This window comes from Quercus lobata, chromosome 7, assembly GCF_001633185.2.
Source record: "Quercus lobata isolate SW786 chromosome 7, ValleyOak3.0 Primary Assembly, whole genome shotgun sequence".
Lineage (NCBI taxonomy): Eukaryota > Viridiplantae > Streptophyta > Magnoliopsida > Fagales > Fagaceae > Quercus > Quercus lobata.
Window position 1 is genome coordinate 2,686,434 of NC_044910.1, and position 15,811 is coordinate 2,702,244.

At 34.4% G+C, this 15,811-nt stretch overlaps 2 protein-coding genes across 2 annotated transcripts; both read left to right on the top strand.

The window, feature by feature from the left end:
* The first annotated feature begins 1,616 nt into the window (after positions 1 to 1,616).
* Positions 1,617 to 7,117, top strand: LOC115952606 (transcription initiation factor IIB). Its single transcript, XM_031069782.1, has 7 exons — positions 1,617 to 2,218; positions 4,695 to 4,719; positions 5,285 to 5,414; positions 5,507 to 5,637; positions 5,747 to 5,835; positions 6,467 to 6,543; positions 6,783 to 7,117. Exons 1-7 carry the CDS (start codon positions 1,866 to 1,868, stop codon positions 6,914 to 6,916), a joined length of 939 nt encoding a protein of 312 aa, XP_030925642.1. The 5' UTR covers positions 1,617 to 1,865; the 3' UTR covers positions 6,917 to 7,117.
* Positions 7,118 to 9,773: 2,656 nt separating this feature from the next.
* LOC115953930 (RNA-binding protein Y14B-like) lies at positions 9,774 to 15,039 on the top strand. Its single transcript, XM_031071760.1, has 4 exons — positions 9,774 to 9,897; positions 11,119 to 11,255; positions 13,066 to 13,205; positions 14,201 to 15,039. Exons 1-4 carry the CDS (start codon positions 9,792 to 9,794, stop codon positions 14,244 to 14,246), a joined length of 429 nt encoding a protein of 142 aa, XP_030927620.1. The 5' UTR covers positions 9,774 to 9,791; the 3' UTR covers positions 14,247 to 15,039.
* The last annotated feature ends 772 nt before the right edge of the window (positions 15,040 to 15,811 follow it).

Below are 15,811 nucleotides of genomic sequence, written 5' to 3' on the forward strand. Positions count from 1 at the left end.
CCTATGCATCCCTGAAGTTTTTTTTTTTTTTTTTTTTTGAGAAATATGCATCCCTGAAGTTGACTTAAAACAAAAGTACAAGTTTTAAAAACCAAAAAAAAAAAAAAAAAAACAAAAAACAAAAAACAAAAAACCAAAAGTAAAAGAAACAGAAACATTCAACGATCTTGATAAATGACGTCCTCCTTTGCAAGCAGGTCGGCACAACAGTTTCCTTTTAGTAAAAGTGGCGCAACCGACGTGGGTTTTGCCAATTAAATAGCATCAACGTAAATTATCGATGAGTATAATTTCTCTTTAAAAAAATAAAAATAAAAACAAAAACAAAAACAAAAGACATTATACTTTTGAATTTGTAAATTGAACGCTATTACCTCAACAAAAAAGAGGGGGAAAAAAAAAAGAGAGGCGTGGAGCACAAATTAAAGTATTTATTAGAATACAGAATAAGATCACATAAATATTTTGCATGAGGAATCGGAGATTTAGTTAATTTTTTATTATTATTTATACAAAGGGAGAACATAACAATAAATTAAACATCAATATAAATGGGCATGTGACCCGTTTGGGATCTCCTTATTTTGCTAAAATTAATTTTTTGTTGTTGAAAGTACTGTATATAAAAGTAAAAATTAGCTGAAATAGTATAGTAGGACTTATGAATAGTACCGAAAAATGCAATGAGACCCATAAATAATAGCAAAAATAAACTGAATAGTAAAATAATTTGACAAAAATAATATTTGCCAAACGGATACTTGGTAAGTAACATGAAATTATTTCATATATTTGATGGATTACACCCTCCTCTTACATTTAATGTGGACCTCACATGTGTGGCTTACACATATGACTCACATTTATGCCAAAGGATTGTATAATTCACCAAGTTTACCAAATACTTTCTCTAAGTAATAAACTATGTATTTGGCTGAAGATGACAAACAACAAAAATACAAGGTATTAACAATTTGTACGATCTAGATAATTGTTGTTCTTCATTTGCAAGTGCCCAATGGTTTTCTTTTAATCCAAGCAACACAAATGACATGAGCTCAACCACCTAAATAAGTACCGAAATAAATTATTAACAAATATAGTTTCTCCTTTTTAAAAAAAAAAAATACATTAATAATTTTTAATTTTGACATTATTAACTCGCATTACCTAAAAAGTTTTAATTTGAATTCACCATTAAAATTACATTTTTACCCACTAACAACAACCAGTAACAATCTATTATTTATTTATAATTTGTTACAAAAATGTTGTGGTTATAACATTTCTCGTAACAATGTAGCTAATTAGGTTAGGACTTAAGAATGAGAAATGCAAAACTATACAATATTTTCCCAAAAGTTATAGACAATAAAATGTTATTAGTGAGTAAAAAAAAAATAGTGTGAGCAATAGACCTAAATTAGAAACCTATAACAACTTATTAGAATTTGTTGTGAAAGATAAAAATGTTGTGGACACAAAATTAGCAAGGAATGGATCAAAACAAATCTTACATCCAAACACATGCAAGCAAGAAAGCAAGTAGTCCAACTAAGCACACCACCCACGAAACTCCCATGACTTTCCTAACCAAAGTCACCTCTATAAATATCCCATTCTTCTCTCCATTTCACATTCTCCTTTCTTCTCCTCAAGCTCCCATCTTCGAGAGAGAAAGAAAGAGAGAGAGAGAAGAACCCAAAAAATAAAAATAAAAAACCAAACCCAAAAACACCACCACCACCACCACCACCATCACCATTTGAAATTTCAATTTTGATCCAAAACGAGGTCGTTTCGCTGTTATTTATACAAAAAGAAGATACAGAGAGAAGAAGAGGAAGAAGAAGGAGGAGGAAGAGATGTCAGATGCGTATTGCTCAGACTGTAAGCGGCAGACGGAGGTGGTGTTCGACCACTCGGCCGGCGACACCGTGTGTTCGGAGTGCGGGTTGGTGTTGGAGTCGCACTCGATCGACGAGACCTCCGAGTGGAGGACTTTCGCAAACGAATCGGGCGATAACGACCCGGTTCGTGTCGGCGGGCCGACCAACCCGCTCTTGGCCGACGGAGGGCTCTCCACCGTCATAGCCAAGCCCAACGGCGCCACCGGAGAGTTCCTCTCCTCCTCCCTCGGCCGATGGCAGAATCGTGGTTCCAACCCCGATCGCGGCCTCATTCTAGCGTTCAAAACGATTGCCACTATGTCCGATAGGTATAATCGAAAATAATCAAAATTGATTCTTTTTGGTTTTAGAATGCGTTGGATTTTTATATATAGGGGGGTTTTCGGAATTAGGTTTTAGTTTAGGGTTTGTTTGGATTCTGAGAAAGTGTAGAGCTACTTTATTAGGTTTTGGAATTTGGATCGGCTTGACATTTTTGCTTGAGCTGAAAATAAGGATATTTGAATTGAAGTTTGGAGTTTTAGGTGACAATTGGGTTTGGAATTAGTTTTTAGTTGTGGTTTGTTTGGATTCTGAGAAAGTGTAGCTTGTTTGAGCTACTTTTATTAGGTATTGGAATTTGGATCGGTTTGACATTTTTTGCTTGAGCTGAAAATAAGGATATTTGAATTGAAGTTTGGATTTTTAGGTGACAATTGGGTTTGGAATTAGGTTTTAGTTGGGGTTTGTTTGGATTCTGAGAAAGTGTAGCTTGTGTGAGCTACTTTTATTAGGTATTGGAATTTGGATCGGCTTGACATTTTTGCTTGAGCTGAATATAAGGATATTTGGATTGAAGTTTGGATTTTCAGATGACAATTGGGTTTTTTTTAGTGCATTGGATTTTGCAGGCTTTTATATTAGTTGGGGTTTGTTTGGAAAAATAAATAAAGGGTATTTAGAATTGGGTTTTGGATCGGCTTGACATTTTTGTTTGTGCTGGTTTGTGTGGATAAAGAGGAAGTGTGGGGGAAACGTGTTGTAATTGGCTTTGATCGAGCTGGTTTTGTAGCAAATTTAGAAATATTGGGAAGTTTGGATTTTTAAACAAAAAAAATTGAGATTTAAGGTGTATCGGCTTAAAAATTTGTTGGTTTGTTTAAATGCTAAAGAAGTGCTACGATATGAGCTCGTTTTGTAGCAACTATGGGAGATTCAGAATTGGGTTTGGTTTTTTTGAACTTTCTCTGCAAGGGAGGGGGCACTTGGAAGACTTTTGGTGAAGTGGTTTATTGGACTACTAAGGGTTTCTTAGGGTGCTGAGAAAGTGAGGAAAATTGTTGGAACTACCTAGCTTGAGATAGTTTTGTAAAAACTATAGGGAAATTTGAACTGAATTTTTGATTTTTAGTGAGTTTAAATCTGGATCAGCATAGAGGTTATATTTTTCTGTGAAACTTTGAATGTTAATTCTTTTTTGTTTGGATGCTGAAAAAGTATGGGGAAAGTAAAACATGTTGGAATCAATCTTGCTTGAGCTGGTTTTGTAACAAATATAGGTTTATTGGATTTGGGTTTTGGATTTTTTGGCAGATAAGAAAGTATGGGAAGGGAAAAAGAAAAGTTGGATGTTGGGTTAATCATGGTTTGGGACTCTTGAATGTGGGAAAACGAGTTTTTAGGTTTGGTTGAGATATTGATAGTATTTCGAAGCTGAAATGACATATAGCATTAGGTTAGATATGGATTTGGTTGAGGGGCAAGTGTTGGTAGGTAGAAATTGAAATTTCTGGACTTTGAACCATTCCTCAGTTTATAAACTAAGAATTTTAATCTGCTTTTGACAATTCAACATAAAACCCAGTTTGAAAATTTTCAATGCTTTTGTTCTCATGCTGATTTTGATTGTTTGAGATAATTGTAGTGATTGTAAACACCTTCAAGTTGGTAATTATTTGATGAGTTTATTATCAGATCTTTGACAGTGAGTAAACCCCAAGGGATACCACAATCGGTTGGGAACCCTCTTGAAGTGAGGTCAGAATTTGAATCTCCCTTCCTTCTTCCTTGGGGCTAAAACTTACTAATAACCAAAAAAAAAAAAAAAAAAATCTTTGAGCAAAAAATCCACTAGAAGCTCATTATGTTTGAAGAATTTGATAATGAAAATTTCAAAGATTTGATTTTTATACCTCTTTCTTGTGCGCCAATTTAGTTTGGTTTACCAAGATTGTGCTGTGATTATCTGTCCAACACATATGAGTGATTCTGATCTTTGTTATTATTTTACTTCTATTCATAATCTATGGCGTTGTAAACAAATTAAGCTTCTTGATATTGGATTGCTAAGGGACTAGGAAGGAACTTACCTGCTTTGTTTAGAAGATAATTATACCAATATTGATTGGTCAGCTACTTGGCTAACTTTGTTCACAAAGATAATTGAGCTTGAGTCCACACAGGCTCGCTAAAAAGCTCTCTAATAACAACTTGTGCTGGACTGGCGTAATTCTTACATCTCAACTTGGCTCACAAACATGAGGACGCTGCCACAACTGCAAAATAATTACATTAAGTGTTTAAAATACAGTCGGAGTTTGTTAGTTTACCACACTTTAGTTAGATACAATCTCTTTCTTTTCACATTTTATCTGTTCTTTTAATTGCATTAAATTGTTGTTTTGTTTAACAATGTGATATTTCTGTTATTTTAAATACTTTTGAAATGCTACTCTGCCAAAAGTTGCATTTTCTGGTAAAATGAATACTGAAATACAAAGCTAATGTGGTGACATTATGTTTCAGGCTGGGCCTTGTTGCAACCATTAAGGTAAGCTATTTACTCAGTGTTATGATGTTTGATTACGAGATTGTGAATTTTTAGCACGCTCATTCGACAATATGTCATACCAACACTCTTATCATTGTATTCAAATCCTTGCTATTCTTGAAGTATGTGAAGTATATTAATGGTTTGTCTATCGTTTTTCTTTTACATTATTTGTGTATTATTGCTGAAGGAATCAGAAATGTGTGACCGCAATTCCCAGAGATATAATAAAAATGGACTCACTATAGAATTAGATCACTATTATGCTTTCAATCTCCAATGTGAAAAAATGTGATTAAAAACTTGGACCTAAAGGTTATGGTCTCAACCATGCATTATAAAACTATGTTAGAAAGGGAAATATTGTTTCTGAAAAGACCTAAGGAATTTGGAAAATGAATAACAGAATATCAGCAGAGAAGTCAGACCTGGTACTCCCTGTTGTTTGCCTTAAGGATTGTTCATGCATGTTTTCTTTGGTTTACTCTGTTTCAATAGCCATGTGATTTGAGGGTTTTTTTTATCCCTCCTTTTCTTTGATGGTGATTTTGTGATGGTTTTAAAGGACCGGGCTAATGAGATATATAAGAGGGTGGAAGATCAAAAGTCTAGTAGAGGAAGAAATCAGGATGCTCTATTGGCTGCTTGTCTGTACATTGCTTGTCGACAAGAAGACAAACCACGCACTGTAAAGGGTACAGCCTATGATTTTTTTAACATCTGGATGCTTCCTGATTTTTCTTTCCCTAAGTGAATGAGCTTCCCTGAACATGTGGATTTCAACTAGAAATATGCTCTGTCGCTAATGGAGCCACAAAGAAGGAAATTGGCCGAGCAAAAGAATACATTGTGAAACAACTGGGGTTGGAGAATGGTCAGTCGGTGGAGATGGGAACAATACATGCTGGGGACTTTATGGTGAGGTTTTTTCTCTTCTTTGAAGTAGGACATAAATCATAACTTCTTTACAGAATTGTTAAATTTATAGGCAGTGACTGACATTATTTAATTTTAACATAATCTATAGAGGCGGTTTTGTTCCAATCTTGGTATGAATAATCAAGCGGTTAAAGCTGCCCAGGAAGCTGTTACAAAATCAGAAGAGTTTGATATAAGGTAGTTCTGGTTTTCTCTTGTATTGTCATGTTTTATGCATTAACTAAAACATACATTCATGAATGAAGTTTTGCCTCTTTTTCTATAGAATATATTCATTGGAGTTTGATTACTGTAGATTCCTTATGCAACATCAAATCGTTAAATTTTTCTTGTTGAAAAAGGTTTCATGATATGTGAACCAGTGATTTGGTGTGCGTGTGAAAAGGATGCATGTGAAAGAAATAACCACAGGAACAATGAAATTATAATAAAGAGCTTAATGATATGTACTGTTAGTCTGTTTGCCATATGGAGATTTTGGGTACAGCTCATTTTTGGGAAGAAGAGAAGAAGAGAGAAAAGGGGAGGGGGGGGGGGGGGGGGGAACTTGGGGCATGGGGAGAGTAAACCCATTTTGTTCTCCACTATTGCAGTTTGCTATGGGGAAAATATGGAGAGTTGGTTGGAGATGCAGTTTTAAACTTTATTGTTCTCAGTATTACCATGTGGATGTTATATGTAGTCTTGTATATTGGTCACTTGTGGTTTGCCTAAGTATCCTGACACAATTTATATAACGGGATTGTTGATATTTTTCTTTGGTCAGCAATTGTTTATATCAATGAATCTTCTTTTTCCTAATTTTCAGGAGGAGCCCTATATCAATTGCAGCAGCAGTTATTTATATTATTACTCAGCTTTCGGATGACAAGAAACCTCTCAAAGGTTCACTATATCCTTATTTTTTAGCATGCTGTTATTTATTCATATTTTTTATAAAATGGTTTTAAACTTCCTTATATTGTCAGTTTGAGCTAGATGAGCCAAGTTGTTGAATCATTTTAGTTATATAAATAAACTTCCGAGGCCTGACATGGGCTGCTCTTGCAATCTATGCAAATAATGTGCTGTTTTGGACATCTCATTGTTCGACGTGTTAATTGTTATACCATGTGAAAATGCAGATATTTCAGTTGCCACTGGAGTTGCAGAAGGGACAATAAGAAATTCCTACAAGGATCTTTATCCCCATGTATCAAAGATAATACCAAGCTGGTATGCTAAGGAGGAGGATCTGAAGAACCTTTGCAGCCCTTGAATGTAGAGCAAACATTAACGGGAATATTTAGTAACTTGAAGTTAATTTGAGGCGTTTTTATTTATATGTATTTTAAACTCTTTACATACAAACAATGAAAAAGTCGTCTTCTTACGTCTTTTTTCCTTCCACTCAACTATGATTATTTATTTATTACTGGGACTGATATAACATATGCATGAACCTGGTGCAAGTTGTGGACATGTTGAGTGACTTTTTGGCATGATAAGGTGCATTCAGATCGGATCACCAAGTATTATATACTCATATACGTCCTCACAAATTCTTGAGGTGCCTGAATTTGGCTTAATAGTTTGCACTAACTATTCGAAAAAAGTTATTTATTAATGATTAAGAATGAAAATCAGACAATTGATGTAACTTTTCATCCTGTAAGGTTAGAGGATAGGTAGGAGGGAAGATGATTAATTTATTAGCCCTAAAGTACATGTGCATAATTCATTTCTAAAGAAGTTCCTCAACCGTCAAGATTCTTGTAGTTTAGTAGTATTTGGTCTTGACTAGCCTTTTTAAAAAATTATAAATAGGCTTGGTTAGTGTATGTTTTCAGGTATATATTAACAATTCATTTTAAGAAAATTTTTATCGAGAATTGAAAAAATTGTCAAAATTTTCTTAAAATGGTTTACTATGTCCGGAGTGTATACGTTAATAAAATTCATTATAAGAACCAGAATTCAAATATCATCTCACCTACTTGTAGCAATTTATAAAAAATAAAAAATAAAAAATTACAAAACATGTACAATGATTATCATGTGGAGAGGCAGCTGACCAAATTAAAGTTTATAGCAATGACTTCAGCATCTTCTTCTATGGAAAACTCAAATACAAGTGCATAATACAAAGTCTCATTATTGTATTCCCACATGTAGGGCAGGCTGACTCGCTGTACCGATGGCTCAAGAAATGAAGTAAATCCAAACAAATGTACCTGGTCATCCGTTTGATCGCCTCAATTGGGCTTTCCAAGCACCATCCAAAATCATTTTCATCAAAGCCTTAACGGGTCCCAACTAATAAGTACAGTGACACAATCATGGGACAACTAATGCCAAATTGATATTCAATCAAAACTCTTTTTATCAAAGTTTATAAGTTACCCTTATTGTATATTCTTGATGCGATAGTCACTTTACAAATATAAGTGTTTGTGGTGTGTGAAGGGTAATGACTGAGATTCAAGTCTTCAAGATAGAGTTTCACACATATATATACATTTAAATTATATTAGAGTAGAATTTTTATCTTGTATAAAAAAAAAAAATCATTTAAGAATTCACTGAGAAATTCACCGGAAACCTTTTACTATTTGCATTGTTGTGGGATCCAATACAATCAATAACATGATTTGGTGATTTTTTTCTCCCCGTAACTTAATGACGTATTAAACCTTTTTTTTTTCTTGATTTTTTTTTTTTTTTTGGAAAGCTTTTCACCTGACATGAATGACATGGTAAACTCTAAGTTTATAAATTTTATGATAGAATTACAGTAAGAAAAGATGATTTTAATTATTTTTTAGAGGTTGGAAAGATATTCTCACTTATTTGATCCTAAATCAGACTTGCTCTGTGACATTGCTTTTGGTCGGCAAATTTATGATCCGACATATACATATAACACAGGTCTATTATTAGGATTAAATTATTATTATTATTATTGTGGGGCCCAAATAATTTATGGGCCAGGCCCATTTACCCGTGGAGAGTCTAAAGGCCCAAGCCGAGGAGGGCTATGTCCCAAACTCGATAATATGAAGCACAAAGATAGCATCGGGATACAGTCGAGGACAGTTCAATCCTCGGCAGACCCAAAGTCCCACCGGAAAGAGGGGCAAAAACGGTATAGGACTAAACTTGAAAGAAAATCTAAAATATCCAGGGAAAGTTGCCCTTACTGCGATTCAATATTCTGCACCTGACAGAGCCGTATTCTTCGGCTTTTACAACCACCCCCAACGACTTTGGGTATGGGCTGATGGGACAAGTATCAGTCTTGGAAATGTTGACCCTACACGTGGACGAAGGACAGTGAACGCAGGCTAGTATAAAAAGAAACGAAAGTAATTTCGGAGAGAGACTGGGAAAAATGACAAAAAACCAGAGCCTCCCAACCCACCTCCAGGAGAAAGACTCCAGGGGTGAAGAAAACTTAACCATGCATGAACACCATGAAAAACCCACTGCCTGGTGACCAAGGCCTAACCTTTCAAACCCACGCTCTACAAATGATGTTGTTTGGACCATTTTACGTGCGAACCCAACACTGTTACGGTTCGTTACAGAATCGTGTCCTTACAATTATTATTATTATAAACTTACAAACCCCTCCATTAGGAATTTTTCTTCAGAGGAAATTAATAAATTTTGTTACTCACTTCTTCCAAATAATATATATATATTTCCAAATAATATTTTTTATTAACAAATTATCTAAAATTCAAAAATATGTCATTTTAGAGGTTGCGAAGACGCAATTTTTAACAGAAATTAATGAAATGATTGAATTGAATAAAGTTGGAACTTAAAAAACTAAATTGCATGAAAGAAAGTTAAGTTAAAGGACTAAATTAAATGGGGCAAAATTAGACAGTTCGATTTGTAATATAACCTTAAAAAAAAAAAAAAAAAAAAATTGAAGTTACCCAGCTGTAACCCCGTGTGACGTGTCAAAGAAACAGTTACGCAGCATTTCAAAACAGTCCCGAATCAAAACTGGCGGGAACTTACTCACCGAAATAAAAAGGCCCAAGCCCGTGTCGATACTTCACTACTTCAGTAGTCAGTTACAAAAACAGACGAACTTACAGAGAGAGAGAGAGAGAGAGAGAGAGAGAGAGAGAGAGAGAGAGATGGAATGCTACGATGCCGACGACGACGTTTTGATGGAGATGGAGGCGGGTGAGGTCCAAACTGCTCACTTCTTCGCTCCCAATCCATCCTACTTTCCTCTACAATGTCAGTCTCTCTCTCTCTCTCTCTCTCTCTCTCTCTCTCTCTCTCTAGTTTTTGGTTTGTTTTACTTTTTATGGCTCTGTTTGGCTGCTAAGAAAACGCAAGAAAAAATAGCCTTGCATTTTTTTTTTTCCTTTTCAATTTCAGTTATTTCGTTTTTTAGACTGTGTTTGGTTGCTAAGAAAACGCAAGAAATAAGAGTGTTGCATTCTTTTTATTTACCGCTATTTCGTTTTTTTTTTTTTTTTTTTAGAACCGTGTTTGGTTGTTAAGAAAACGCAAGAAATAAGAGCGTTGCTTTTTTTTTTTTTTTTAATAATTATTTTTAATTTCCGCTGTTTCATTTGTTTTTAAGACTGTTAGGTTGCTAAGAAATCGCAAGAAATAAGAGCGTTGCATTTTTTTTTTATTACCGCTATTTCGTTTATTTTTTTAGACAGTGTTTGGTTGCTAAGAAAACTCAAGAAATTGAGAGCATCGCAATTTTAAATTGCCTTTATTTGAATTGTTTTTAGGATTTGTTGAAGTTAGTTTTATCGATAGTTTTAACTTATAAACTATACTTTATTTTCCTTTTGCTTTTCAGGATTTCCGTACCTCTTAGGCTCTGTTTGTTTTCCAGGTAAATTTGGGAATTGGAAAAATATTTTGGAATACTTGGAGTCTAAGATTATTTATTTGTTAAAAATCTGAGAAAATATGGACCTCCCCCAAATTATACCTCCTTACTTTTCTCAGTAACAAGACAGTGGTTTGGGAATGGAGTTTAGGACTTCAGGCGTCATCATTGGGCTGTGCTTGGTTGCTAAGAGAAAGTAATAAAAATAAAGAAAATAGGAAAAATGAAAATTAGAAATCATGTTTTAGAATATTTAGGAGCCGTTACCAAACATTGTTTGTATTTTTTTGAAATATGCGTGGGTGAATAAGTGTAATGTTGTTTAAAAACTAAAACATGTTAAACAACTCTACCAAACGGGGCCTTAATTTTCAAAGATTGAAACCTCAACACAGCTTGTTTGTGTGCCTAAAACATTTTAGGTGCTTGTTTGTGTGTATCGATCTCTTAGTTTCTTTTCATATTATGATTGTTATAAGGTGTTTATGATAACCTCCACACGCATGCGCGCGCGCACACTCACACACTTTGTTTTATCATTTTAGTGCTTGCAGTGTACTTACCATTTGAAAAGATTGTCTTACATCTTTAGAGAATATGTGTAGCGGTTGAGGGATGGACTTTATTGGTCACTGGAGTTCATCAAGAGGCTGAGGAACGCGATGTTCTTGATCTATTTGGGGAGTTTGGGGAGGTTAAGAGTTTGCATCTGAATCTCAACCATCGCACTGGATATCTTATGGTGAGCAATAAATTCATGTCCATTTTCTTTGAAGAAAGGATGATCTTCATGGTTATCTATGATTATTTATGAGAAAACATGGTTGATGGAGCATCTGCCATCACAACTTAAGAAGAAATTTAATATAGGCCGTTAGGATATTTGTTAAATGATTAAATTTACCACCTACCATTTAAAATGTTAAAAATCCTGAGTGTTGGACCTCATTTATCAAGAGGAGTTTGGGCTTACACATGAGTGGGAGTGTTAGAATATTGGTTAAATGATTAAATTTGCTATTTCCTAACAATGTAAAAGAACTGGTAATTTATCATAGGTGTTGGCTTTTAATATGTTTATCATATACTCATGCATAAATTCCTGCCCTGAAAACAAAGCGATAATGTATTTGTCATGATGGTGATCATCAATCTTGCAGTCTTGTTTACAAATGATTTTTCATTTAGAACATAAACATATTGCTTTGTTTTTTGCTGGTTAATGCTTGAAGGAATTTTTGAACAAATGTTTTAATTGTGCCAGGCATATAGGCCTATTTTTGTGTTGGCTAGACTGTGTATGTTTTATTGGAAGTGGCCAGGTTATTTATCTGTTAAGAAAAGAATGTCATTGTATGAGGGCTCTTCAGTGCGTTTTTCTTCCTTTTGCATATTAGTGCCCGTTTGGATTCAAATTATTGTGGAGTCTGCGTTTTTGTTCTGCGGTTTTTTTTTTTTTTTTTTTTGGTTCAGCCCGCATTTGTTGACTTTTGCACAGTGAATAGTGCATCCATGCACTGTTCACGGACCCACAAATTCCATTTTTCAGCAACTTTTTCATTAAAAATGGGTCCCACAGTACTATTCATACATTTAAAAATTATTTTGCTACAGTGTTTTCAGTTTCAGTTTTCAGTTTCAGCAAAAATAAGTTCAATTCAAACAGACCCTAAGGTCCGTTTGGATACAGCTGAAAACTGAAAATTGAAACTGAAAATTGAAAAACACTGTAGCGAAATAATTTTTAAATGTGTGAATAATATCGTGGGACCCATTTTTAATGAAAAAGTTGCTGAAAAGTGAAATTTGTGGGTCCGTGAACAGTACACGATGTGCTGTGATTGGTCCAAAAAAAATTTGAAAAGTCAAAGTTTGCGGCTACTGTTTATTGAACAGTACATGAACAGTAGCTGCAACACTCAAAACGCTCAAAAACGCGTGGAAAAAAAAAAAAAAAAACCAAACAAAACGCTAACGCAGAAGTTTTCATTTCAATCCAAATGCATTCTAAGTCATATTCCAATTTGTATTTTAGAGTTATTTTTCATTTTTGATGCATACTCCAATTTTTCTTCTTCGTAGATGCTGCTTAATAATGTTTAGTTATTTCCAATAGATTTATTGCAGTATCTGTCTTCTTGGGCTCCAAAATATGGCATCTGCTATTTATCTATCTATCCTCTGGACTTCTATATACCTTTCCCAGGTTTAAGAACCTGCTTTTGCAAGGCACTGTCATGTTGTGTATCATGTGTATTGATTTTTTTTTCCTTGTTATTTTTGTGTCTAGTAGTGCAAATGATATTTGTTTTGTCTTGTTCTTTTCATTCCATAGCTTGGAAATTCCTACTTTCAATCTCTATCATGGAATAATCAATTGGAAACAAGGAAAGGTTTTTCATTTTATCATCTCAAGGACAGTGACAGCCATAGAATTTATTGGATACTTTCTTTCTTAAGTAAAGGAAATTTTCTAACATCTTACAAGAAAGGGTGATAAAATTTAGGGTCCAACTGTTGATCTCTAAGTACTAAACCTTTTTTTTTTCTAGGGGTATGCTCTGATTGAATATGACAACTTTGAGGCAGCTCAGGATGCAATATCCACAATGAATGGGACTGAACTTTTTGATTCTACCATCTCTGTTGATTGGGCTTTCTGTCGTGATCCTTCAAATGCCAGTTATTTGAGGTGGGTTTGTTTTCTTGAATTAGTGCATATCATGCTATTAATGTGCCTTGAATTTTTTCTTTGGCTGTTTGTTGGTATGTTGTTGGACCATCAATTGGTGTTAGTTTCAAGCAGGGCAGATATGCTGGAATTACCCTGCAGCATCATTTGTTAGTTACAAGGCTGAGATACTTTTTTTTTTGCCACCCCATCAACCAATATCTGCTCTGCTTAGAGTTTTTTTGCCAGTTCTGATTTGTGGTTGATCATGCCAATAATCAACTTATATGAATTAAGTTATTCAGTTTGCAACCAAGGTCCAAAATTTTACACAGTAAATATGAGTACATTACAGCCTTTATTTTTTTTCAACTATAACAATCCCTCTACCCCTGTTGTCTCTTTCCATTGCTTCTATCCCTTTTCTCCTGCCTTTCCAGTTTTCACCTTGCCATTTCTTTTGTACTGACACATCTGGGAGATTTTTCTTAGGTTTTATTTGGTAAAGAGGATGGAAATGTGAGACAAAATAAAACACATTCAATTAATCCTTCATTTTCTCTTCATCCTTTTATATCCTCTCCTTTTTCCACCCAACTAACTGCATTCCTAGAGTAGTCAGACTTGCTTGCTTGGCCTGTTCTTTTGCTTAGAAATAGAAAAGAAAAAAAATTAGAAAAAAGCAATTGCATTTAGTGCACTCCAATCTTGCATGATGTTCTATCATTGCAGCAACTGAATTTAATTTTGTCATTTAGCTGACCAGATTCTAGGATGGATGTAATCCAATTTTTCCTTCAGCATTTGATATCCTATTTCAGATTAAATTATATTAACATATCCTTTCAACCATGGCTGTCTAGTTCTCTAGGATAGATGGCATGAAATGGCTTTATCCTTTTTATTCAAAATTTTCTCCATATTCACATCTATGAGCATTCAATTCTTTATTAGTTATCTGTTGTTATCATTACCGTTCATTGCATTACTATAATACCTTTTCCCCCTATTTGTAGATCCCCACATTCACACCGATCAAGGACTACAATCAGGAGATTCTGATACTGTCCTGGTTTGTTAACTCAATGACAAGGGGTGGTGGGTTTACTTTGTCCAAACTTTTGTATATTGCTTCTTTAGAAGAATCTCTACTTGAAATGTCTTCCAATTATTTTAAGTAGTTTGAAGGCTGCATGGTCATATGTTTTACCTATACTCTTTGGAAGTGCAGAATGGTGCTTTCTGACTATTTCCAGTTCACTCGTAGTTTCTTTTCTACTCACTGAAGCTTTTATGCTTATGCAAACTGCTTAACGAATACATGGTTGCTGTTTTCAATCACCATTCTGGGCACATTTATTAATCCTCCATACTGGTGTTTGTGGGGATTGTTTGAGTATTTGGCACTAGTGATTGAGTAACAGTAAAACTTTGCAAATGGGTTGATGGACTATCAGACTAGCACATGCACACTACACCACCTTTTGTAAATGGTCATACAGTTGTACCTGGTGCACAAAGGCCCCCACTTCAACAAATGGGAACATTAATTATATTTGTCAGTTCTTTCTAATGGAGGAAGGAAGAGATGGCTTGTATGATTATAAGAACCAAACCTACGTGATTTGTACATTCGTCAAGACTTCATATACCTTTGAGCTCTACTTATAAGCCTATATTTGGACAATGTGGAGATTGGACAAAGAAGGTAGATTAAAAAAAATTGACTAATGTTGTGATGTTTTAGGTTGCTAAATGATGATACACTCATTTCAAGTGAGCCAACTCGTTTTGGACTGTATTGAAGCAGGGAGTTGGTGTTGTATTATTGTGTTATTGGGATTTTATAAATGATTGAAGCTCCAAAAAAGACTGTAGTTTTAAATCAATCAATTAGGTGGAAAAAAACATGCAGCTACAATAATTAGTACCTGCTACGAACCTAGACAGCTAGTCTCTCTGGCCAAATGGTTTTGTTGTTTTCTTCCCTAATGGAAAATTTATGCAAGATACTCTCTAATGCAGGGGGAGGTCAAACATTCAAATTGAACACGCAATTTGATGTAGTTACAATGGGGGTGGGGGAATTTGAACCATTAATTTCTTCTTTGAAACACTAGGAATTGTTAATTGAGCTATAAGGCTCAATTAACAACTGATATTTGGTAATATCAGTTGGTAATTCTAAACTGATATTTGGTTTGTGATATATGTTTAGATTCTTAAAATTTATTTTCAGACTTCTGTTATTTGACTGCATTTTAGCTCAAGGAATCTAGTTGCCTACAAGTAATGGGGTTGTCAGTTGTCACAAAACCTTATGGTTTGTTGGAACATGGATTCTCTTGAAAATAGGTAGATATGGATTTTCTTGTAAAATGTGAACATAGTAGCTGTTCAATTGTTTTGTTATACTCTGGCACTTATTTGATACATAAGAATAAACTCCACAATGGAATAATATCACTTTTGAATAACTATTCAATTGTATGATTGTACTTCTATTATGGAAAATTAGTGTGTAGTCCTATGCATATGCACATGCATGAGTATAATTAAAAAAATTACAATTATACAGTTCAAATTATATATATATATATTTATATTTTAGAAAATGTTCAAATTAT

What these genes read in the sequence shown, in the direction of transcription:
- LOC115953930 (XM_031071760.1), top strand. Translation starts at nt 9,792, where the DNA reads ATGGAATGCTACGATGCCGACGACGACGTTTTGATGGAGATGGAGGCG. An exon ending in ATCCTACTTTCCTCTACAAT is followed by an intron (nt 9,898 to 11,118) that starts GTCAGTCTCTCT and finishes GAATATGTGTAG; the next exon opens with CGGTTGAGGGATGGACTTTA. An exon ending in ATCGCACTGGATATCTTATG is followed by an intron (nt 11,256 to 13,065) that starts GTGAGCAATAAA and finishes TTTTTTTTCTAG; the next exon opens with GGGTATGCTCTGATTGAATA.
- LOC115952606 (XM_031069782.1), top strand. Translation starts at nt 1,866, where the DNA reads ATGTCAGATGCGTATTGCTCAGACTGTAAGCGGCAGACGGAGGTGGTG. An exon ending in CAAACCACGCACTGTAAAGG is followed by an intron (nt 5,415 to 5,506) that starts GTACAGCCTATG and finishes GATTTCAACTAG; the next exon opens with AAATATGCTCTGTCGCTAAT. An exon ending in TACATGCTGGGGACTTTATG is followed by an intron (nt 5,638 to 5,746) that starts GTGAGGTTTTTT and finishes CATAATCTATAG; the next exon opens with AGGCGGTTTTGTTCCAATCT.